The 26,192-nt window shown below is 30.8% G+C and overlaps 3 protein-coding genes and 1 pseudogene across 4 annotated transcripts in view; 2 read left to right on the top strand and 2 right to left on the bottom strand.

Annotated features, from left to right (window-relative positions):
• Nucleotides 1–2,821: 2,821 nt before the first annotated feature.
• On the top strand, nt 2,822–5,785 carry LOC126883142 (uncharacterized; annotated as a pseudogene).
• A 510-nt stretch (nt 5,786–6,295) lies between these two features.
• Nucleotides 6,296–6,961, top strand: LOC126883145 (protein PET117 homolog, mitochondrial). The gene is made up of 2 exons (XM_050648401.1): nt 6,296–6,537; nt 6,607–6,961. The coding sequence occupies exons 1-2, from the start codon at nt 6,446–6,448 to the stop codon at nt 6,737–6,739; spliced, it is 225 nt and encodes a 74-aa protein (XP_050504358.1). The 5' UTR covers nt 6,296–6,445; the 3' UTR covers nt 6,740–6,961.
• A 2,088-nt stretch (nt 6,962–9,049) lies between these two features.
• On the bottom strand, nt 9,050–15,823 carry LOC126883143 (uncharacterized). Of its 2 annotated transcripts, XM_050648397.1 has the most exons (7): nt 15,540–15,823; nt 12,347–12,745; nt 12,238–12,282; nt 11,917–11,994; nt 11,421–11,665; nt 11,057–11,216; nt 9,050–9,198 (listed from the first exon to the last, which is right to left on the bottom strand). In XM_050648397.1, the coding sequence occupies exons 2-7, from the start codon at nt 12,729–12,731 to the stop codon at nt 9,059–9,061; spliced, it is 1,053 nt and encodes a 350-aa protein (XP_050504354.1). In that variant the 5' UTR covers nt 12,732–12,745; nt 15,540–15,823; the 3' UTR covers nt 9,050–9,058. The 2 variants fall into 2 exon arrangements, with proteins under 2 accessions (XP_050504354.1, XP_050504353.1); XM_050648396.1 differs by lacking the exon at nt 15,540–15,823 and having other exon boundaries at nt 12,347–13,350.
• Nucleotides 15,824–17,551: 1,728 nt separating this feature from the next.
• LOC114337291 (uncharacterized) overlaps nt 17,552–26,192 on the bottom strand; it is a 253,577-nt gene continuing 244,936 nt past the window's right edge. The window contains exon 11 of the mRNA XM_050648395.1: nt 17,552–23,352. Within this exon, the coding sequence (XP_050504352.1) occupies nt 23,111–23,352 (242 nt within the window). The 3' untranslated portion in view covers nt 17,552–23,110. The remainder of the gene's footprint in view (nt 23,353–26,192) is intronic.

Here is a 26,192-nt window from a genome sequence, read left to right as displayed (position 1 = left end):
AACAAAATCTTTAATTTTCAACTAAAATTTGAGGGAAGTAATTATTTATCAATAATTAAATAATTTGGTGACAGTGACATAAATCTTTTTTGTTATGAGTGTCTTGAAGATATGAAAATTTGTATGTACAAAGAGGACCGGAATTAAAAGGTATCTAATGGTTCAAAGATTAAAATCCTGTTGTTTATAACTCTGTCGCAAATGCCGGTCAAATTTGAACGGTTATACCTGGAATCACTCCTCGCAATTCAATTTGTTTTTCTTCGAAAAGGACACAGAAGCCGTGCTCTTTTGAACAGCGTTAACTTAATTTAATTTAATCTAATATTTTCTGAGGGGTTCTATTTGTTTATAAGCCAAAAAATTGTTTCTTTATAACATTCCTGAGACCGCTCAAATGGTCCAATTTCAATCCTGTAAGGTACGTTGAATAGGTATAGTGCTTTTTTATATGAAAATCATAGTTATTCTGGTGTATCATAATCTTTCTGGTTATTATTTCGACCGAAATTTTTTAATTAACATTTTAATTATTGCTAAACTATTGGTTAGATTGTCGCCGGTCTCCTGATATACAGAGAGGGGCTAAATTATGGAATAAATTCATTTTCTCTAAAATGGACGATTTTAGAGAAAAATCCCGAAACAGATCGATTTTTATTTTTAAATTAAATTTCTTGGCATATATTTCAAACTAGTGACGTCATCCATCCGAGCGTGATGACGTAATTATTTTTTTAAATAGGAATATGGGTTCGTGTTGTAGCTCATTTACAAAGGCGTTCAATTCTCTATTCAGTATTATAAACATTAATATCAATATTTATACAGGGAGGCCAAAAAAAATTTTGAATTAAATTAATTGACGCAAGAAGAAGAATGCATGTAATTTATTTAACTCAAAATACATTCTATTGCTGTCAGAAAATAGAAAAAAATGTTTATTTTGCAAATAAACATTGCTTTTAGCTTAAATTAAAAGTTCAAACTGCCAATAGGTAGGAGGGAGGCTGTTTGTGATTTAATTTAAGCGAAAAGAAATGTTTATTTGTGAAATAAACCTTTTTTTCTATTTTCTGACAGCAGTACAATGTATTTTGAGTTAAATAAATTACATACATTCTTCTTTTTGCGCCAATTAATTTAATTCAAAATTTTTTTTGGCAACCCTGTATAAATACCTAATGATATTAATGTTTATATTACTGAATAGAGAATTAAACGCCCTTTCAAATGACCTACCACATGACCCCTATTCCCATTAACAAAATTATCGATTACGTCATCACGCTCAGATGGATGACGTCACTAGTATGAAATATATGCCAAAAAATTGTAATTTAAAAATAAAAATCGACCTCTTTCGGGATTTTGCTCCAAAATCGTCCGTTTTAAAGAAATGAATTTATTCCATAATTTAGCCCCTCTGTATAATCTACTATAATAAATCTTTCATGTCTTCAATTATTTAATTATTGATAAATAATTAGGTACTTCCCTAAAATTTTAATTGAAAATGGCAGATTTTTTGGGAAAACTCGGATTTTCTGAGTAAAATTTTTGTTGAAGGAAATCGGAAAAAAAATAACTTTGTGCAGAACTAAATTACGGTGAATTTTTATTTGAGTGTTTTTGGCTCAAAGGAAAAATTATAGGAGTTACAGACCACTAATTGAAAAAAAAGAAGATTTAGGAGTGCTAATTTGTTTATAAATAAAATAACACACTTTCTGCGGACTTGTCATACCCCATATTACTAATATATGCAATCTTAAGATTCGATTTTAGCAATAAAATAGCTGGTAAATAATTTTTCCCAAAAATGGTATTATTTCGATAATTTTCCCAGACTATCAACAAAATCCAAGAAACCGAAGCGCCAACCCAAATTCTGAGCAGTCTCAACATGATAAGGTTAATATCCCCAGTTGCTGTCATGGCGGTGTCGAAATGAAATTGCGACTGTCGAAATGAATTAGAATCAGGCCCCTGTTGACATTATTTGAAATATTGATGTAATATTTGTGCTGATTAAATTTGTATGTATTATTAGTAAATAATATTTGTGCTGAATTAATGTTACAAGACATTCATAATATAAATTGCTGTCAGAGTAATCTAGTAGATGTTCTTAAACTATATAAGGCATACAATATTTTGAGATTATTATTTACTATAAATCTACATATTATTTTAAAACTATTTCGGCTAAAATAGGAATATATAATGGAACATATATGCACGGAGTGTACGCTCACATTCTCAAAACATTCTAATTTAAGAAGTCACCTGAAAACGTTTCATCCTGGTAAGTTGTTTTTGATTAATAACAATCCACTGGATATCTATGCAATCTACAAACTTGATGACTTCTCGTTGTTATATCTACAATTTGATGATTCCTAATTCGTGTAATTTTAGATAAACTGGACATAATTGCACCCAACAAAACATTTAAGTCTATTGTACTTTGTAACAAATGTCCCAAAAAGTTCTCTAAATATTCCAATTTAAAAAGGCATGTCACTAAGTTTCATCCAGGTGAGGACAAAACTTCTATTTAGTGCTTTTTGGCTATTATTGTATACAGGAATCAATAGCGAACATATTTTATTTTATTTCAGAAAATATCAACGAGCTGACTTCATCTAAGATTTGCCCATATCAATGCAGTGAATGCCAGAAAAAGTTTTCACATTTACAAAATCTTAGAAAACATAAAAAAATTCATGCAAAGGACAGTGATATTGGAAAAAAGCAACAAAACTTCAAGTGCAGTTTGTGTAACTACGAAAATTCTATAAAATCCAATTTAATTCTTCATTTCGAAGAATATCATGCCATTCCACACAAGATCTTCACTTTTCTAGTGAACTAGAATTTCAAAAATGGAAAACTGACATGGAAAAAAAGAATTTTCTTCATATGTCACATACAGTCATCCATATACGACTGCAGAGGGCATTAAGAAACAGAATTATATTTGCCATCGTTCAGGTTTTTATGTGAAAAAGGGTAAGGATATGCGATATTTAAAAACCAAAGGAAGCAGAAAAATTAATGGAATATGTCCTTCTCGATTGAAAGTTTGTATTTTACCAGAAAATGGCAATGTTAAAATTAATTTTATACAAACTCACATTGGTCATGACAATGACTTGGGTCATTTGAATATTACTAAAAATGAAAAAATAGAAGTAGCTAGTAAAATTGCTTCGAAAATTCCTCTTGTTTCCATATTAGATGAGATTAGAGATTTTGTAACTAATAATAAGTTGGAAAGGATGCATATCTTAACAAGAAAAGATCTTCATAATATATCACAAACTTTTAATTTAAATTCTGATGGAATTCGCCATAAAAATGAAGTTATAAGTATTGAATCCTGGATTGAAGAAGCCAAGAATAGTGGAATAATTTTATATTACAAGCCACAAGGGGCTTTATGTAATGATTTTCCTTGTTTAAAAAATGAAGATTTTCTGTTAATTGTTATGCATCCTGGTCAACTGGAAGTGTTAGACAAATACTCAGAAGATGTAATTTGTATCGACGGAACACATGGACTTAATGCTCATGATTTTGAACTTACTACATTGTTAATATTGGATGATATGAGGGAGGGATTTCCTTGTTGTTTTATGATTGGAAATCGGTCTGATGAGGAAATAATGACTATTTTTTTCATGAAGATAAAAGAAAATTTAGGAAGAGTAATCAAACCCATGGTTTTCATGTCAGACATGGCCCAATATTACTATAATGCATGGCTCCAAATTATGACTCCAGCTAAATTCAGGTAGAAAACTATGCAATATATTCTTATTTTTAAACGCTTTTATTTAGTTCAATAGTTTTCGTCAAATCTTTAGACGTTAATTTGACTGCCTTTTCTCCAATGCAAATGAATGAAAATTTGCAGACATATGCATTTGCGGGAACAATACACGAATAGTCAATAAAAAATTTTTTTGTTTATTGTTTAGATAAAAAAAAACGATTTTAATGGAAAATACTTAAATTCTCTTGTTTTTTACGATGTAAAAACTTGAAACTTTTACGGATTGTAGCTAATGATATGAACCATACATAATTTCACTTTTTGCGTTAATTGTTTACGTTATGCTTCATAAATAAACAACAAAGTTTCAAATTTTTTGCCCATTCCAACTACTTTTCATGTTAGTAGATACATCATATGTTTTATACATATTTTAATAAACATGACGATATATTTTAATGTTTGAAAAGTGTAAGACAAAAAGTACAAAATAAAAAAATATGAAAAAAAAATTTTTAAGTAACGCTTTTCTTTAGTTATGAGTGACTAAAATTAAATATATAAAAAATCAACTAAAAAGCAAAAAATAAAAATGAAAAAATCTAACACATTCGTTAAATAAAAGCGTGGGGCGAAAACCATTTATTCGATGAAGATGTGCCATGCTTTTTTTTTGACGAATGTGTTAGATTTTTTCAATTTTTTTTATGTTAATTTTTTATAATATTTTTAATTTTAGTCACTCGTTATTAAAGAAAAGCGTTTCTTAAAAAATTTTTTTATTAAATCTATATTATGGATATTAAATTTTAGGCTATTCTGTTCCTGGCACGTAGATAAATCGTGGCGGAAAAATCTAAATAAAATTGATGGTCAAGAGCAAAAGGTAACTTAAATATTTAATTTTTTTGCCCACTCACCATATCATTCGTCTTTTAGGTTATCGTATACAAACAGCTACGTACCTTATTACAAGAGACTGATGTTACTTCATTTAGGGATATGATACAAAATTTTCAAATTTCTCTTCTATCTTCTGGTAATACCCAAGAATTTGGTCAATATTTTCAAAAATGTTATCTGCACAATATGGAATCCTGGGCATACTGTTATCGCTTGCATGCAGGAATAAATACAAATATGAGCATAGAACGAATGCATCAAACGATTAAATATTTGTATTTAAATGGAAGACAAGTACGAAGGCTGGATAAAACTATCAATATCTTGATTAAATTAATTAAAGACAAATTGTTTGAACGGCTTATTACGTTGAATAAAGGTAAAATATCCAGCAAATTACGAGAGTTACGGAAAAGGCACAAAACAAGTCTTAATTTAGATATGGACACCATTGTCATGTCTGAAATGGGCTGGGAGATACCATCAAGTTCAACCAATGATATCTATTTAGTTCAGAAAAACAAACCCAGTTGTGACTGCCGATTAGTCTGTGATTTGTGCCAATCCTGTCTACATTCATATTCCTGCACATGCTTGGATAACAGTATAAGATGAAATATGTGCAAACACATACATCTTGTGTGTCAATTTATGAAAGGCCATCAAATTCAAGATACTAATGCAGATGAAGAACATATAATAAATACAGATGAGGTAAAAATTAAACAAGCTACAGAGCAAGCTAAATTTGTGGAATTTGTGAGTAAGTCTTGTAATATCAATCAAGAAAAAACGTCCAAACAACTGGAAGTTGAAAAACAGAAATTGATAGAAATACAAACCCAAATAATTCAAAATATAACAACTTTTGAACAACTTGAGGCATTTAAAAGTATTACAGCACCCTTGGTGCCTACATTAAGGACATTAGCAGAACATTCTGGAAATGAACTTAATATTGTGGCACTATCTCATGGAACACAAAACATTCCACACAATAAAAAAGTAGTTGCTCAAAAACGTTTATTTTCCACCAAGAAAAAAACTACAAAGTCAAAAAAAAGCTGTTATCAAAACCTGATGCTGAAGAAACAAATTTGATAGCAAATCAATTAATGCTACAAGTAAATAATGTGCTCTTTAATTAGAATAAAATCTTTATTTGTATACATTATTAATTTGTTTGATTTTCTCACCTATTCTAATTCATTTTTTTTTAATTCATATTGAAAATATTGTAGGCATTAATACTTTAAAAACATTTACTAACGTACCTACTCTGAAAGCAATTTATGATATTATGTCTGTCTTCTAACATTAATTCGTAATTTCATCAGCACCAATAATATTTATTAATACATAATATAATAATTTCAAATTCACAATAAAAATAAAACATAACCTTATATTTTTATTTGACATTTCAATCGAATGACCTTGAGAAAGCCAAGGAGCAAAATTATTTTATAATTTCTAGACGCGAGTGCACAAATGTAAGTACAAGAAACGATACAAGAAAATGTATATAACTTTTGATATTAGAAACGATAAAAGAAAATGCATAGTGTCATACAGCCTTTTGGTTCAATTTGCGCCGGGGCTAATATTTAAGTCCAAGTCTATATTCACGAATCTTGGCCGGATAGCCCTGGCAGGTAAGGCCGTTCAAATGAAGAGAAGAAGAAGAACAACAAAAATACACAACCTTGCTTTTTCTTTTTAGAATAATTAAATGTTTTGTTGGATTTATTTAAACTTTTAATGTCTTTACAGTCTAAAGTAGTTTTAGGCGCTGCTTGTGTTTTTTCAGCAAGTATAATTGGATATGTACATTACAAACAAAATTTGGATAGGTAATACCCAAATCTGCATCTTAATGCTTTATAATCTTAATCTTGGTATCCCATTAATGTATTTTGTAGGGAACAAATGCATTCTGGAGTACTAAGAGATATGGAGAGGCGCCAGAGGAGAAAGCAGGAAAATTTGTATGTTCTTCAAAAGCAGATTGATCTTGGGAAAGAATTGAAAAAGCAGCAGGATGACATTACTTAATTAGAGGGCAGTCTTGTGTTTGTAGATAGTGTTTTAAATATAAACAAACGTTGTTGTAAATGATTATATAGAAAATATAAGAGTCTGATAAAAATAACTTTTTTTAAGAACAATGTAAATAGGCAGATAAGTACTAAAATATTCCTTTTCATGGGGTTATTCTGTAGCATTTGTTAGTATATAAATACAGATAAGAGCTAATAAAAAAATGTAATAAGAGAATTTCTTGATCGTGTACCACCTTTAATAATGCAGTGAACTATCTCTATAACGAACACGGATATTACAAGGTTTCACTTATAACAAGGTACGATAGATGTCCCATGAAATTCCTATTGAACTATAACACCTCTATAACGAGGCATATTTGGTTATAACGAGGAAATATGAAATCAAAGAATATGTTTCTTTACCTGTTTTTAGCGAAGTAATGGCTATAAATAAATACCCCAACTGCCTGTATATAGAAATGCCCAACATCTGTGTTATTATCGAGGCCAGTGGTGTAATAAACTCTACCACCTACAACAAACTTCTTTCTGTTTAGCTATTGACTGATATTGAATACATATTGTAGGAAACTTGCAATTTACAATGGTAAATTTATGATGGTATAATATAAAGTCTCATTGTTCAGATCTACAATTAACACCTAATAAACTACGTAAGAGGCATCAAAACATTTCAATATTATTGTTGTCTGATATTAAGAGATCCGCTTATGACGAGGTAATTAGTCTGCCATTTCAGTTTTCGTTATAGAGGAAGTCCACTATATAACAAATTGTGTGAAATCCTACTTGTTCTGCTTCAGAATCTTTCTCGATTTGATTCTTCAAAACCTTCCCATATATTCTACTGATTGATCCAGTTATAGCCATTTCTCAGTAATTTTCACAATTTTGTTCTTATCTTCCTTTTTATGTATGTTACTGGGATATGATGTTTTCAATTCCATAGGGATTTTGCGTATGTTTGTGGTATTTTCCAGGTATATAACCTGGGAGCTTGTTCCTCTTCAGCTATTTATATATATTTTAATTTCTTGTATTGTTAATCTTATTGGCAAGCATACTATTGCAATTCTTGGTTTTGGTTTCCATACTTTTGATATATCATTCTCTTCTTTACTAACAGTTCTTTGAAATATTCTCAGTTTTCAGGTTTTATACTCTGTATTATGCCTTTATTCTTTCCTTTTCTGAAATTCTCTTTATCATAGCATATCTTTCAAAAAACATTGTCTCAACCATATTGTTGCTTCTTGGCAAGCTTCGCTGAATAGGTACATTACAAACTTCAGGTCTAAGCCTGGTATATTCCATGACCGAATATTGTGCACCAGTTTGGTTAAATAGCACCCTTTCTAAAATTATTGACATACAACTATATAGGGTGAGGCAGATAAAGGGCCTATTAGAAATATCTCGAGAACTAAATGAAACTAAATTATAAAAATTGGAATAAGGGGGTTTTCAAGCCCCTATCTATTTAATGAAAATATTTTCATCTATTTGGTACTTCCGGTTATACCGGACCCAGATAGCAAAATGTGATTCATAGGACATTCATAGAATGTCCTAAAAGAATAATGGAATATTCAGTGAATGTCCCCTAGATATATATATTCTTATAGAATATTCCTAGGACCAGCGTTTTGTTCAGTCCTAGCGATATCCGACGGATATCTCTGGAGAATATTCCACTAATATCCCAGATATTCTATGAATATCATATAAACGTTCCGCATTCAAAGAATATCTTCAAGTGATATTCCACGCATATTTCAGATATTACCGGGATATCCTAAAGACATTCAAACAGGTACATTCGGGGAAGCACTCCAAGGAAATATACCATGAATATTGCAGATATTCCTTGAATGATCCATGAATATCCAGGCTCGCACATTCAAGGGGCAATGCTTTCGGGAATATCCTAGATATTCCTTAAATATTCTCTGGGCTTTCCAAGTAACATATTTAAAGAATATTCGCATGCACATTTTGCACTGCAGTAATATTTTATGTAAATTAGGCCGAGTGCACACAGATAAAGCAAAAACATAATTAATAACAAAACTTTTGAGTAATGGTATTAGAAGCGGTTTTTTCTTCTCGATTAATAGGACACACATTGGTAAAGCAAAACGTTGTAGGTTGTATTGCTTCACCAATGTGTACTCGCTCTATTAACCAAGAAAGAAAAACTGCGCTGAACATTTTCTATAATTGCGTTTGCTGTATCAGTATGCACGCGACCTTTGCACAATTTGGGGAAATATATGAATGAGAATATTAAAATATTAACTAATATTAATTAACTCTTTATTTCCAAATTAAAATTAATTGTGTGTTCTTCGTTTTTCTTCATCCTCTCTTTGGCTTTTGCCAGCCATTTGCTTATGGCTACTTCGACTTCCTTAGATGTACAATCTATATGTAGTTTCAATATAGATTCTAAAAAAAATATTTATTTTAGTTTTCATATTTGGATTATCTATACAGGGTGCGGCAGATAAACCATTGGTTAGAAAGATCTCGAGAATTAAAAGGCACTGAAAACTAAGAATTGGAATGTAGGGATTTTCAAGGGTGAACTATTTAGTACAAATCAGCATCCTTTTGCTACTTCCGGTTACACCGGAAGTTGGTTATAACTTTGTTTTTTTTTAATGGGACATCTTGAATTTTATGGCATTTTTAGATTGTCCTTTAGGAGCTGATTTCACTGATCTATCACATTTAAGTCCAAAGGTGAATAGTTCCGAAGATATAGGGTGTTAAAAATCGATATTTTTAAATTTTAGGAATTTTTTGTTTTAAAAGTATTGATTATTGGTCAGAACGGATTACATTTTCCTATCCTAACTTTTTATTTACTATACATTGACATTTAATTGAAACAAATACAGGGTAGTCGAGAATTCCGAATTTTTGACCATCCTGTATTTGTTTTAATTAAATGGCAATGGATAGTAAATAAAAAGTTAAGATAGGAACATGTAAGCTATTTTGAACAATAATCAAAATACTGATAAAACAAAAAATTCCTAGAATTTAAAATTATTGATTTTTATCACCCTATGATCAAAATCGGAAATACTGTAGCTGTTTTGTAGTAGGTACATGACAGGCTATTTTTGACTACCTATTCCATGAACTTTTATTTGCCAATTTTATATGTAGTAGGGCCATAATACTACATAAAATTGATAAAAGTTTATACATTATTTCCGATTTTAACTTGATACAGTTTACCCAAATAAGCCGGTCATAGTGTATTGGAACTTTCTTATGCAGGGTGCATAAGAAACATACATATCAATGCAGGGTACATATCAATTTTGAGTTTTCAGTGATCTTTAATTCTCGAGATCTTTTTAACCGGCCGTTTACCTGCCGCACCCTGCATAAGAAAGTTCCAATACACTATGACCGGCTTATTTGGGTAAACTGTATCAAGTTAAAATCGGAAATAATGTATAAACTTTTATCAATTTTATGTAGTATTATGGCCCTACTACATATAAAATTGCCAAATAAAAGTTCATGGAAGAGGTAGTCAAAAATAGCCTGTCATGTACTACAAAACAGCTACAGTATTTCCGATTTTGACTTGATACATCAATTTTAACTCACCAACATTTCTATCTATCTATCTCACGCTTTCAATTGTAGTAGGTTGAAGAACTTTCATTAGAATATTTAATTATTTTGACTAAATCTTTATATACAGGGAAACATATTTCAAGTTCTATGTAGAAACAATCAATGACAAGTATTATTTTAAGAAAATTGCTGCCTTCTGGTAACTCTAAATTTAGCCTGCTCCTTTAATATTCGCTGTGAGTTCTATTTAAAATAAATACTGAGGAATTATTATTTAATTCATTTACTGGGAATCGGTCAGGAATATAAAAAAATTCTTTTGTTTCTGTACGTTTCGGTTTATTTTAATTTAAACCATTTTCAACAGTTTGTCCATCTCATAGAGGTTAGTCGTTAGTGGTTTCGTGTGTCAAATATATTTATATTTATTTATTTATATTTGACACACGAAACCACTAACGACTATATATAACCTCTCTGAGGTGACAAACTGTTGAAAAGGGTTTAAATTAAAATAAACCGAAACGTACAGAAACAACAGAATTTTTTTATATTCCTGACCGATTCCCAGTAAATGAATTAAATAAAATTTGACGGTCATAAAACAAACTTATAATACTGAGGAATATTATTTTTGATAAACTTGTTTAATAATCTGATTTATTTCTACACAAAACTGTCAAATTTTAACAAAATATATACTCACTTATTACGGCAGTGCAAATTAGAGTCTTATTAAAGGGATTTTTCCCCTTATGACCTTGAAAACTGTAGATAACTGCTAATTGATCATTGAAGATTTTTTTCAAGCATCTCCTGACACTTTCCTTGTAATCAAAACCTCCCACCTGACGCATGTAAATAACCTGCAGACAGTCACTTATTAGATTTCTAACTGTAGTCTAACAATTTTTATTTGAGTGTGATTCATTGTTGAGAATGCGCTTGAATCTCCTTTTGATATAGATACAGATGAATCGTACTCAAATAAAAATTGTCAGAATATAAACATTGAATATTTTCAATACAAAGTCTCAGAAAAATTTTAAAAATATAAGAATATCACTCACAAAGTTGTCTAGATTTGTAGCATTTTCTAGTAGCTTTTCAACGTCTCCTAGTTCTTCTAAGGTGGATAGAGGTAATTTCTTATGAACTTCATCATCAGTTATATCTGTACTTTTTTGTTGCCCTCTGATTATAGTGGACAATTCATCCACTTTTCTGTCAATTTCACTAAGTTTTTGTTCTTGTAATTCTAACGTTCTTTTTATTCTTATTAAATATGAAATTGCAGTTTCTTGAGCATTGGCATCTAAAACAAAAATCAAAATTATTGACCAAATAGCAACTACATAGGTGCTTTCACTGTAGTATTGAGCCGTACTTTTTGTTAACAATTCATATTGTTTTCACGCAAACCATCAATTTTTTTAATTGTTAAAAAATCAGTTTGACATCTGTAAAGTTGATTTACAGCCAATACATAAACTGAAATTAGTACTTAAGCACAATGTGAATGGTCTTTAATTTTAGAAATTCAATAACAATTAGAAAATAACTTACTTGTTGGTGTGGGTTTGGAAGTTTCTTGCACGGTTTTTACTTCCTGTTTGTTTTCTAATCCAATATTTGGATGAGTTCCTAAAAGATCATAGTTATAAATAAAGCTTATGTAAAAATACACATTAAAGAATGTGCCACAGCACTTGAATTTGTACTCCAATCTGTCGAACGGTACGTTTGTCAGTTCACTTGCTTTGGTGGTAGATATATGCAAGTGACTATAACACTATGAGTTCATATCATATATTATATTTACAGTACAGCAAGTTAAAATGAATCATCACCTCATAAAACTTATTTTATTATTAAAAATGTGCTCACTTGATTTAGATGGGGTACACTTTTCATGTTGTTCTTTCTTAGACTCTGCAATAAAATAGAATTACAAAATTAAAATTTATAATAACACCTTTTTAATTTTACAACTTACTAGGAAATGAATGTTCAAAAACCAGATCTGACCCATCTGAGTCCTGCTCACTACTACTGCTCGCTATTTTCCTTGGTTTAGGAGGTCTCTTTTGTGGTAACACAGTTTCTTTATCTGATTTGTAATTCTGGCTATTGCACGCTTTACTAGCTCTAATGTGAGCTTTGTTAAACAGTACAAATTCTGTCTGGCTTTCTAACACTGCCTCATGTATTGGCCATTCCTCTAAGGGGTCATATTCTTCAATAATAAAGTTGGATAACTCCTTCTCAGTATGATCGTCCACGGGAGGAAATTTACAAAGTTTGTTTGCTTTGTCATACCACTTAGCTGGTACTGCCTCAATTGTTTCACTTTCTGGAAATCTCAAAACAACCCAAGGCATTTCTTCAACAAATTCTTTGTAGGTTTCCAGTGTTCCATAAAAAAAGATATGTAACTTATTAAAATATTGTAGAATTTTATGATTTTATGTGCAATAAGATTGCTTCCTGATAATAATTCAGTAGTGCTCTTCAATAAATAAGGTAATAAAAATAATAAAAACAATAAAATACAGGCTGCATATACCCAAAATAACCATAGGTGCAGTTTTAATTTTTTTAATATCAGCCTAACATGCATGCATATCTCCACTTTTTTTATTTCACAAATACAGAAGCTACAAATATAACAACTCTTTCTTGATAATAAAAAATAAACCAACTTTAAGGTTGATCTTACTATAATGACGAACATTTCTTCACCATTTTTTAACAATTTTTTGTAATTTCTTTTTTATGTAATTGAGAGTTAGTTGGTGTAAAAGGTTTACGTATAATAATTTATTCTAATTTTAACTACGAGCCTATACTGAATCAATATATATGATGGAACTCTTTTAAATAACTGGAACTGGGACTATTTAAAAGTAATTTTAAAAGAAAATTAAAAAGTATTTAAAAAATGGTCAAGGAACATTTCTCAGTAGGGTAAGATCAACCTTAATAAATACCGAATCACCATGCAGGAAGCATCTTAATTGTTACATATATTACTATTCAGTGCAGTAGAGGTGCAACTACAAATTTGTTATTGTAAGGCATTCTACAGCATTTTAATGCTATATCTGATATTGGCCAATATTTTAAAGTACTTAAATTTTCTACTAAAAATATATCCAAGTTTGATGAATTACAAGGAATGTTAAAAAAGTCAGATTTACTCTGATATTCTGAACCTATTACTACATTCTGATGTAATCTAGGGCAATATACAATATTTTTTATTTCAATAATTGACTTATCTTTTAGGATGCAACAAGAATCTTTTAAAGAAAGAGATAATGCAAATTTCTCAAAGCATATTTTTTTAAATTCAGGCCCTGTAGTATCGTCTATTAAAACACCCCCTACATATTCTCTTTCTAAACAAAATTGGAAAGGAATTTCCTTATTTCTATTTTGTGGAGTAAATTGAATTTTATCAGTGTTTAGTTCATAATTACGCCGAATAATTTGCTGAAGAGGTTTGTCATGCTTTCTAACCTGCTTAAGTAAACTCTGCAAAAAATTTTCACTAGAAAAATTACTGAAATTCTCTAATGAACCAAATTTTCGACAGTCATCAGCTAAATGCAGCAGATTATGAAAATTGTGTGACATTATTTGTTTACCATATAACCTCTGAACGGTTTCGACAAATTTTCTTAATAAAGCCTCTGCATAATCTATTACATCTACATTGTTGCTATCTGTCAAACTTAATAATAAATGTATTGAAACGGAAAGCATTAAAAAATTTTGATATTTTTGCTTTTCTATTATATCTTTCAAAACAACTGGACCTGTGTAAATTAAAAACTGTCTATATTCAGTAGCTTTCCAGCGTTTTGATTCTTTTAAAGTTCGAGGTTGACGAGAAAATTCTGATGGAATATAACCAGACATTTCCACCAACTTTGCAGATATATTTTCAATTTGTCTACTGGATAGTTTATGTGGAGGTCGCCCGTTACACCAAATTCCACAAACAATTTTTTTTACAACTCCTAATGCAATTAGGTGCATGTAGTCTAATGGTATATCAGTTATTAGATTTATGTTTTTAATTTCACTTAGAATGGTAGTCCCTGTATGATGATCTGAATCATCCTGCTTACTAAAATTATCATGTGTTCTTTTAATAAAATTCAAATCTGTAAAACACACTCTATCACTTATATATTCCCCTTCCTGAGTACATTTTGTACATGAACTGTAGCCGGAATGTCCTTTAATTTTTAGTATCGAAGCCTTTGCAACTGCATCAAATAAAAACATACTAATTTTAAATGCATAGGATTGTCCAAACACCACAACTCCATTTTGAATTAAATTATTTGCCTCATCCACAAATTCAGACAAAAAATTGTTAAAATCATGAGGTTTTTCATATCCGTGATAAATCCCTATCAAAAATACTGGACTGTTTAAACTACATTTATTATTTATTCCCAAAATCGGATAAACTTGACTAGCTGAGCTTTTTGACAATGGTAGGCCATCAATATTTATACCTATTTCTATACAATCTCGAGCTGTGGGTTTCATATTAAACTTTTTATAATGATTTTCTAAACCTTGTTCTATACCAACATGACAGTAATGACCGGGAGTTACATTTCTCATAATAGTACACTTTGGAGTGTATAAGAAGGTTCTTGGATCATGAGGTAATTGAGAGAGATTATTACTTTCTTCTGAGGAAAAGGATCTTAAAATATCTAACAAAGCTCTGAGTGATGAATGGGGTACACTATATGAAACGGCCCAGTCTCGCAATTTATTGAACCCTGTTGAATTCCTTGGTTTAATAAAAAATGTAGTATCAGAGTTTAAAATCTGGTTTGGAACAGTTTCTAAATTATGAATTGTTTCATTACTGGACATTACTGTATCTAAATCACTCTCCTCACTACTTAAATTAATTATTGGATCACCCATACATTCATCGGAAATATCAGATTGTGAGGCTACATTAATAAACTCATTAGAAGATCCTTGATCATAGTTAGTTTTTACTGTGGTTTTACTTTCACGTGTTCCCGCATTTTCCTTAACATAGTTTAGAACTTGAACTATTTCCCTATTTGTTCTTAGATAAAAATTACGGTTTCGTTTTAACATAGTATGCTTTCGTGGCATTTTATAAAGTAACTTAAAATTGTACTTACATTAATATCCACAAAATTTTGGCCGATGCTTGTTTAAAAAGTCGCCTATTGCTACTTGCTTGCTTTGCTTGCCGAGAATGGAGAATGCCGATGCCACAAGCCGATGCCGCCAAAATGATCATGGAACAATGGTGTTACATCAAAGAATACACCATGGAGTGATTATAGATACTTGATTTGTTCTCTTGTTTATGTTTTGACGTGATTAAAACAAAGCTACAACTATTAAACTTGCTTCTTTTTCATAAACATCATTATACACTTGTGCTATTCCATTGCATTGAACAAAAACAAAAGTTTGACAGCAGACAGCACGACCGTCAATTCTTCTTCGGTTTTTCACTATGTACACATGGCCCTTTACTATTTAGCTTTTTAGAAATGTCTTAAAAGAATATTCTGGGGATCTGCTCCCAAAGAATATTCCTCGAGAGATATTCTAAGGATGTGCTACTGAAGAATATTCATCGAGAAATATTCTTAGAATTTACCCATAGTATTGTTCTATGGATATTCTGTTGGGAATATTCACAGAATATTCGTCCAAGATATATATATTCGGCCGATATTCCTGGAATATTCGGAATATTTATATTCTTTTCAGGACATTGAGAGAATGTCCCAGGAATATTGCATGCTATCTGGGGAAGTTGCTTATAACTTCGTTTTTTTTAATGGGACACCCTGTACCCTGTATATTTTTACATTTCCGGATTCTCCTCGATTTCTTCTTTCTTAAGATATAAGGTTTTGTAACAAACAAGGCAAGCAAACAAAGCAAACAATACAAGGTAGGTTAAAAGATAATTACGTTTTCTTATTAATTTCGTAGCAATATTCACACCCTGTAGGATTGTAGTAGTTTGACATAATAAACTCTATTTATGTCCAAATGATTTTTAATATAGTCTACAAATTATTAGTATAGCTAAATTTTTAATTTTAGTATACAGGGTGGTTCGGAACTCGGAATGAGTATTTTCTGAGTTTTCTTAAATAGAACACCCTATATTTTAGTATTGTAATGAAATAATATTTCATGGTACTTTTTACTTCTTAAGCATTCCCTATACCTAACTGCTTTAATTTGTGCTTAATTGTTAATGACACCAACAATCTTAACTTTGTTGGTATTTTGATAGCTCAACCATTATTGGCAATTTTAAGTATCAGTCTAGATTAATATGTATTTATTTCCAAAAAATTATTTGTGATTGAATATTTTCACGGCTAACCTAATACAATTTCACATATTTTGTGTTGCAATTAATGTTTGGCTTGAATCACTAATAACTCACAAATTAAAGCAGTATTAGGTATAGGGAATGCTTAAGAAATCAAAAAGTACCATAAAATAACATTTCATTACAATACTAAAATACAGGGTGTTCCAATTAAGAAGACTCAGAAAATACTCATTCCGAGTTTCGACCAACCCTGTATACTAAAATGAAAAATTTAACTATACTAATAATTCCTAACAATAGTAGACTATTATAAAAATCATTTGAACATAAATAGAGTTTATTATGTCAAACTACTACAATCCTACAGGGTGCGAATTGCTACGAAATTAATAAGAAAACGTAATTATCTTTTAACCTACCCTGTATAATATTACAAAACCTTATATTTTAAGAAAGAAAAAATGGAGGAAAATCCAAAAATGTAAAAATATACAGGGTTTCCCATTTAAAAAAACGAAGTTACAATTAACTTCCGGTATAACCGGAAGTAGCAAAGAGACCAAAATATTTTCATTAAATAGTTCACACCTCAAAACCCCTGCATTCCAATTGTCATGATTTCCTTACCTTTAGTTCTCGAGATATTTCTAATAGGCCCTTTATCTGCCTCACCCTGTATATCATTATCATAGAACAGAGATAATGGTTTTATCAGATATTCATCTCTGTTATAGCTTACAACACTCAGTCATACAGCTCCATTGTTTTCTGCGTAGACAGGAAGCACTCGACAAGAATTATTTTAAATAAATATAGACTAGTCAATATAGATTAAAACATTTATTTTAGACTTCTAAAGACAACTTTGGTATTATAATAGGCACTTTATGTTCAAATTAAAAAAAGCTTAAGATTGATACACAATAAATAATTACAGGGTAAAATTATTATATTTAATATACAATATACACATTATACAGTGTGTTCCAACGAAAATTTGACCCCCACAGAAACTTAGAAACCGAGAGTTTCTTCAAAATATAAAAATGCACGTCAGTTTGTATTGGGAGGGAGACGAATTTTCGAGATGAGTTTGTATTGGGAGCAAAATTTATGATCTCAAATGTAACCCCCTACTGCCCCGCATCAACCCCCATTTTTTTTTAAATAGCAGGTGTGGTCAAGTGGCACATCATTTGAAAGGTATTTTTTTTTACACAACACTCTATTCTTTTTAATTTACGGATTGACGATAACTTTGGATTTTACTAATTTATTGGTTGAACGTCAGTAATAACAAAAAACATAAAATTTGATCAAATTAACCAATTAAATGTTCAAAATGACCTCCTGTGACCTTTATATACAGTAATACAGTTTATTTTTAAAGCCTCTTTGTACATTTGTAAATACCTCCGGTGTCAATAATCGGAATTCTGTCGCAATTCTGCAAGATCTGGAGGCGGAGCGACGTATATTTTTGATTTTTATTATCCCCACAAAAAAAATCCAAAGCCGAAAGATCCGGTGATCTGGCTGGCCACCTATTGGACCACTTCTGTCTATCTAACGCTCTGGAAAACGTTAATTGAAAATCTAACAATAAAAACACTGAAAACTTCCACAAAATTTATTACAACTATGTGACAACATAGAACTGAACATCATATAGAACTCGAGATAGAACTGAACATCATTAAACAAATATCAGTAAACAATGGCTATAACGAACAAACAATTAACAAAATTTTAAACCAAAAACTCCATAAGAAAGAACCCAGTACCTTCTGCTCTATCACATATACTGGCAAGATAACAACAAAAATAGCCATATACATAAAAAAGAAAGGAATAACACCAGTTTTTACAAACTAACTTGTGGTGACTGTCCGAAAACTTATATCGGTCAAATTGGCAGAACCTTTGACAAACGGATAGCAGAACACAAAAGCAAAAAGAACAATAGAAAAACAGACTTTTCTACATGCGCACTTCACCTTCTAGATCATAATCATTCTTTTAATGAACAGTTTCAAATTCTGCACATTTATTCAAAATAAAGGCCTTAAGCTATCTTTATCAGAATCTATGGAAATTAATAAATTGAAAAATACAGATATGTTTCTGAATGACCAACTCGAGACAAACAGCTCCTCACTCCCCAACCTCTTCAGTTAAAGACTTAAAAAAAAGGCAACCATAGTAATCTAAATCACTTGAGAAAGGCACTCTGCCGAAACAGCTGTATAGTCATAGTTGTAATAAATTGTGTGGAAGTATAGAAAACAAACGTTTTCAGTGTTTTTATTGATAGATAAAATGAACTTCCATCAAGTAACGGTCGAATCCATCAATTAGTTAATTGAAAAATTGTCTTACGCATATATATCATAATGTGGGGGTACCCGCCGTCCTCTTGGAAAGTCAGTTTATCCTCTAAAAGAGTATTACCAGATTCTAATATGTCAGTGATCAGCGGATCAATAACGTCTTCTAAGAAATTTAAATAGATTGTTCCGTTGAAATTTTCTTCAAGAAATAATAGTCCAATAACGTGATTCCCTAAAATGTCTTTTGTATGTGTCTCTATAAATAAATGAGGATTATTGTTACTCCCATAACGACAATTAGGTAGATATGTGATATTTTACAAAAAGAAAAACAATATCTAACACAGTGACGTGTTGATATCAATTTGCAGGTTGATTCAATTAAGGTATTGGAGGTCATTAATAACATTTAATTTATTAGGTAATTGGGTGAAATTTTGAAATTTTATTTTTCTTGTTATTACTGGCATTTAACCAATAAATTAGTTAAATCCAAAATTATCGTTGAAGTTATATACTTCTTCTTCTCCTCGTCCTTATGCCATATAAGGGCGTCCGACTTTGGTGTCACCTAGCCCATTTTTTACCCATTTCTTCCACGCCTTTCGGTCTCCTGCCTTTCCTTCATCTGTTGCACTGTTTCCTAGGGATGGCGGTTGTTGCCAAAACACCGGTTTTCGGTTATACCGGTTTATTTTACCTACGGTTTATCCTGGCGGTTATAACCGGTCAAAAAATCGGTTATTCCAAAGACCGGTGTTCGGTTTTTTAGTCATAGCCAACACCCACTAGGTTACATTTACATTGCGCTTTAGTTTGTGATATTCCATTCAAATTACTATCAGTCCATATTACTACAGTCGAACCCGCTTATTAGAATCCCTGTTATAGGAATATCCCGGTTTATGGAATATAAATTCGAGTTCCCGAAACGTTTCCATTTACTCCTTAATAAATTTATCCTTTTATTGGAATAGGTTCTAATTAGATAATACCGCTTATTAGCATATTTTGCAGGTCAACGACTATTTTTTTTTACAATTTTACTAAAAATTTAAATTATGTTTGGTTATTATGGTCAGTCGTCAAGGATTATGGATTAGATATTATTAGGGTAATAAATATTTATTACTTTGTTACGAGTACCAATTCGATTTTTAGCCGACAAATGCATGGGTCATAAAGTAATTTTTATTTGTCTACACAAAGGCACTGTTGCCTGCTATAAAATTGTTAGAAGCAGTTTATTTAGAATTCACCCAGAGAGGCTTATGGCTTTGTTAAATTCAATTCATCCATTTCTTGCCGCCAATAAAAGTTCCATTCAACCAATGGATTAAGGATGACCGCACGGATTAACAACAAAAAGCTATAATTACCGATAATTTCTCAAGAAAAAATAAGTAATTTTGTTATATGCATTTTAATAAGAAAATATTTACATATCTACATATTGCATACATTATATATTAATTACCTACTGCTACTGTATTCATTCACATATATAATATAATGTAATTTGGTATTTAACACATACATAGATAAGTAGTAGTTACACTACTGTATTATTGACGTAAAAAGACCTAAAACCATTTACATATACTGATTATGTAGGTGTACATATATGATATACATATTGGCATAGTATGTAAAACTACACATTGGCATAGTATGTAAATAATATTATTACGTATATTCGGTACACTTATTTCGACTAGCCACCAATGATCGGTTATTAGAATATCCCGGTTATAAGAATATTTTTGCCTGGTACAAAGGCTATTCCAATAAGCGGGTTCGACTGTATACGCTGTGAGCTCGTACGTAGAAGGGATATTTACAAATTCTCGAGCGCCAGTAGTGACAAGTCTGTAAACGATTACTGGAAATTTGACATAAATGTCAAAGTGATTAATTTAAAATTAAAATTAAAAACATTAATTATAAAAAGTATTAGTTTGCCAAAGCTGTGTTATATATTTTTACCTTAAATATACAATACGTTTTAAATACTGAATTTAAGTTTTTTTAATGTTCCGTAATATATAATTATAAATTAATATATTAACCTTACCGCCATCTATACGATAATTGTGAAAGTATCCGAAGTAAGAAATTCATATTTTATCAATAGAACGTCAAAATGATTAGCAAAATCTTAAAAAAATCGATTATAATTTAATTACTTTTTTGCGTTGTAAATATTAAGCGATAACAATTAAATAATAAATTTAAAAATTACCAGTGAAAGTTGATTAGTAATCCGCCAGGAGCGACACCAGCGAAGCTCACAGCGTATAGAAATCAGTCATCAGTGTTGTGAAATCGGTTTCAGTCAGCTTAAAACTTCTTATTTACACGCGGGGGGCAAAATGTTTCCCATGTTTTCTCTGAATTCAGTATTTTTTCCACTTATCCGGTTTTTCACCGGTTATTACTTTAAAAAGAAAAATCCGATTATAACCGGCACATAAAAACAACCGGAAAAACCGATTATTGCAAAGAAAAAAAACCGGTTTTAGGTTATAACCGGTAGGTTTTTCCCATCCCTACTGTTTCCCTCTCTTGGTCCCGATTTCCTCGATTTGTTCCATCCACCCCTTTTTAGATCTGGGCAGATCTTTTCCCCTGTCTTTTGGCATTTGTTACCTTCTTTACTAGTCTGTTTTCGTTAATCGTAGTTATATGTCCAAACCAATTCAGTTTTCTTTTTTCAATTTTTTTCTCTATTGGTGCCTGACTTAGCACGTTTCTGATGTTTTCGTTCCTTTCCCTATCCATCTTCGTCTTTCCAGCTATTTTTCTCAGCTGCTTCATTTCTGCTGCATTTATGGCACTTTCATGTCTTTTATTTGTAATCCATGTCTCGCGTGCATATAGAAGAGTTGGTATAGGTACTGTGATTGTATTATATACATTTATTTTTGTTTCCTGGCTGATTTCCCCTTTTCCCAGTATCGTATTATTAATTGCATAATATTATATTTTCGTAACTTTCTTTGTCCTATTTGTAATTTCTAAGTCTAGCTTTCCGTCATTCGATATTATCGTGCCCAGTACTCGTAGGCCGTCACCCTCTCCAATTCTTGTCCTTTACACAGAACACTCGTGTTTCGCCTCCAATATCCTGCTTCTGCTGACCTATTTTCATCGTCTTGCATTTGCTGATGGTTATTTATAATTTTATTTTCTCTATTTCCTTAGTCCATACATCAATTAATCGTTGCATCTTTCTTGGGTTGTCTGCTATGAGAACGACGCGACGTCGCCGTCGTCCGCATACAGTAATCTTTCTATCATAACTGGTGTTAGGTACGTGTAGCCTATTATTGTTTATAAGTGGTTTGTTCTTAACGTTATTACGTAAATTAAAAAATAGAGTGTTGTGTAGATAAAAAAATCACCTTTCAAATGATGTGCCACTCGACCACACTTGCTATTTAAAAAAACTGGTGGTTGATGCGGGGCATTAGGGGGTTACATTTGAGTGCATGAATTATGCAATGAATATTAATTTGTCCCCCTCCCAATACAAATTGACCTGTTCTCTTAAATTTTGAAGAAATTCTTGGTTTCTGAGTTTCTTTGGGGTGAAATTTTCCTTGGAACACACTGTACATATAAAAGGGTGTTATATAACAACAAAAATTAGCTATAAATAAAAGAGAAGAAGAATAATTTTGACTTGATTCTTACAATCATTTACTGAATAAAAAAAACGAAATCAGAGTAGTCTACACAATTCTATTTAACCCTTCATATTAACCTATTATTAGCCTATTTAACCCTAATTTCATTTTAAATAGAGAATATGATTTGTAGGTAGGCACTCTAAAGGATCATTAGGAAAAAACAATGCTTTTAGCTTATTTTAAAAAGTTAAAAAAATAAGGCGGACTTAAAGTACAGTTGGGAGACTAAGGGTTAAATGTAAATTGCACAACCTACTTTAGTTCCGACTTTTCTTTGTGGCTCGGTACAAAAAGCTTGCAAATTAAATCATATTTACAAAAAGAAATCAGTCTATATTACACAAAAGTCCATTCTTCATGCGTCAAAGAATATTTTCCGTGTCAGCCCAATGTACTCTTCTATTCTCTAGATTGCTACTTCCAAACCCAAAGTTTTTGTGCAGTTCCTCCATAGATTGCCTTGTACATTCGTGTTGGTAGTATCGTTTATATCTTCTGACTAGTACTATGGAACCGATGACGAAGAATATCTGAATTATTATCCATAAAATGATTAAAGCTATCACCAAGGAGTAGTCTAGGCATACTTCGTTTGTAGCATAATCTGCGAAAAAATAACAATTATATGGTAATTATACAGGGTGTTTCATTGGGAAAGTAACATACGTTAACTGTAGAAAGAGGACACTTAGGCGGTCTCAAAAATACCATACTTAATGGGTCTTACTTCATTAATAATAAAGATACTGGGTGTTTTATCTATTTTGCCATTTTCTTATTTGGTTCATAACTTTTTAACCACTCTGTATATTTACTTTATAATTGGCACGCAAATATTATTTAAAGTGTACAATCAATTAATTTATTTAAAATTGTAAAAAATCCAGGTCCGGATTAAAAAATATTGCAAAATATAAAAAATAGATTTATGTCGTTTTCTTATTATGTCGACAAATAATTCATAACAAATATTCACCTTTAATTAATAAATAAATAATACAGAGTCCACAAAAAATGCATAACTTTAATCAACAAACTATCTTAAATATTAAAAGAAAAACAGAAAAAGATTGCTGAAAAATACCTTTTAGATATCTATATATCCAAAATGTCGAATGAGGAAATAAATAGTAGAGAAGAACTTCTTGAGCGGATTCGAGACGCCTTCCAATAAATGACGAATAACCCTGACGATATAAGGAAGTCAGTCAGACAAATAACAAAAAGATCAAGACTTTGTCTTCGACAAGGTGGTGGCCATTTTAAACAATTACTATAATTTTGATAAGTTATTTTTTGGAAAAATTTGTGTTTTTTTTTTAATTTGTAAGATAGCTCGTTAATTAAAGTTATGTATTTTTTTGTGGACACTTTATTATGTACATAAAGTTAGCGAATCACTTCTCGCAAATATTATGGCAAACACAATGGGAATTTGTCGCTTTTTTGCCGCTAATTAGTTGTGGAAGATTTAATTTTGCCGCTCTTTTATTTTTTTTAATATTCGATGTTTCGCTAACTTCATATGAAGTTAGCGAATCACAACAGCAAAAATTGTTTCAAATTCAAATCGACTAGGTGCTGAATTTGCCGCTTTTTTGCCGCTCATTAGTTGTGGAAAAATAAATTTTGCCGCTTTCTTTTTTTTTAATATCCGATGTTTCGCTAACTTCATATGAAGTTAGCGAATCACAACAGCAAAAAATGTTTCAAATTCAAATCGACTTGGTGCTGAATTTGCCGCTTTTTTGTTGCTCATTAGTTGTGGAAAAATTAATTTTGCCGCTTTCTTATTTTTTTTTTAATATCCGATGTTTCGCTAACTTCATATATGAAGTTAGCGAATCACAACAGTGAATAATGTTCCAAGTGTAAATTGAGTTGGTCCTGAATTTGCCGCTTTTTTGCCGTTAATTAGTTGTAGAAAAATTAATTTTGTCGCTTTATTATTTTTTTTAATATTGCGTGTTTCGCTAACTTCATAAAGGGTGGGAATTAGTGCGAAGAAATATAATTACTTGTTTATCGTAAGACATATAAAAAAATGTTATTTAGGTAAAAGTTGCTGCCCAGAGAGGACCATAATTTAGAAATATTTTCAAATATACAGGGCTATCCGTATTGACAGGGTGACACAAACTTATGTTTTTTTAAATAGCACACCCTGTATATTTTTACATTTTTGGATCCTCCATTATGTCTTCTTTCCTAAAATATAGGTTTTTGTAATAATTTACGAAGTAGTTTAAAAGATAATTACGTTTTTTTGTTTATTTCATAGCAATATTCACACCCTGTAGAATTGTAGTAATTTGACATAAAAATTTCTATTTACGTTCAAACGATTTTTAATATAGTCTACTATTGTTAAAATTATTAATATAGAGAAACGTTCAGTTTTAGTATACAGGGTTGGTCTCAAAACTCGGAATGAGTAGATATTTTTTAAGTTTTCTTAAATAGATTTTAGTTTAGTATTTTAGTATTATTAACTATTTAGATGGGATAGTATTTTGTATTTTGACAACGAACCCCGATTTGGGCTTCGAAACGTTAATAAAATTATTTTTTCAATTTAATTGTGGCTTATTTCCCATCTAAATAGTTAATCATAAAAATGCCACAAGGAAATAGCTTCAGAAGAATATTTTAGTATTGTAGTGAAATGATATTTTATGGTACTTTTTTATTTCTAAAGCATTCCCTATACCTAACTGTTTTAATTTGTGAGTTATTCGTGATTCTTTAAGCCAAACATTATCTTTTGCAACAAAAAATAAGTACGTGAAATTTTATTAGGTGATCGTGAAAATATTCAATCAAAATAACTTTTCGAAAAAAAAAAACAATCTAGACTGGTCGTTACTTTATTAATTTTTGAATTAATTAATGTATTAATTGGAATAGATATCAAAATACCTACTACAAGAATGTTGGCGCGTAAAATATAAACCAAAACATATAATATTCTCTAACTTCATAATGAACTTAGCGAATCACAATAGCGAATAATGTTTCAAATTCAAATTGAGTTGGTGCTGAATTTGCCGCTAAATAGTTGTGGAAAAATTAATATTGCCTTTTTTTTTAATATTCGATGTGTCGCTAACTTCATATGAACATAGCGAATCACAACAGCGAATGAGGTCTCAAATTCAAATCGAGTTGGTGCTGAATTTGCCGCTTATTTGCCGCTAATTAGCGATAGCCGATACATAGATGCAACAGTTAGTGTCCACGCTTCCATTACGTAGAGCAGAACTGTGAGTATGTAGCATTTCAACAGACGGTATTTTGTTTTTAATGATATGTCTCGACTGTTGAAAATGGGTCTCATTCTAACGTATGCTGGTTTTGATTTTATTATTCGCTGTTTAATTTCTGTTGAGTGGTCCCATTACAAAATGCGAAAGGGTATTGTTTAATTTTTGTGTGTTATCTGCT

This window comes from Diabrotica virgifera, chromosome 4 (assembly GCF_917563875.1).
Source record: "Diabrotica virgifera virgifera chromosome 4, PGI_DIABVI_V3a".
NCBI lineage: Eukaryota > Metazoa > Arthropoda > Insecta > Coleoptera > Chrysomelidae > Diabrotica > Diabrotica virgifera.
This window is presented reverse-complemented; position numbering and strand designations above follow the sequence as displayed.

Excerpts from the sequence above, each read along its gene's own strand:
- LOC126883145 (XM_050648401.1), top strand. The coding sequence starts at position 6,446 with ATGTCTTTACAGTCTAAAGTAGTTTTAGGCGCTGCTTGTGTTTTTTCA. Across the intron at positions 6,538-6,606 it reads TACAAACAAAATTTGGATAG|GGAACAAATGCATTCTGGAG; the intron begins GTAATACCCAAA and ends TGTATTTTGTAG.
- LOC126883143 (XM_050648397.1), bottom strand. The coding sequence starts at position 12,731 with ATGCCTTGGGTTGTTTTGAGATTTCCAGAAAGTGAAACAATTGAGGCA. Across the intron at positions 12,283-12,346 it reads TTTTGAACATTCATTTCCTA|AGTCTAAGAAAGAACAACAT; the intron begins GTAAGTTGTAAA and ends ATTTTATTGCAG. Across the intron at positions 11,666-11,916 it reads TTCCAAACCCACACCAACAA|ATGCCAATGCTCAAGAAACT; the intron begins GTAAGTTATTTT and ends TTTTTGTTTTAG.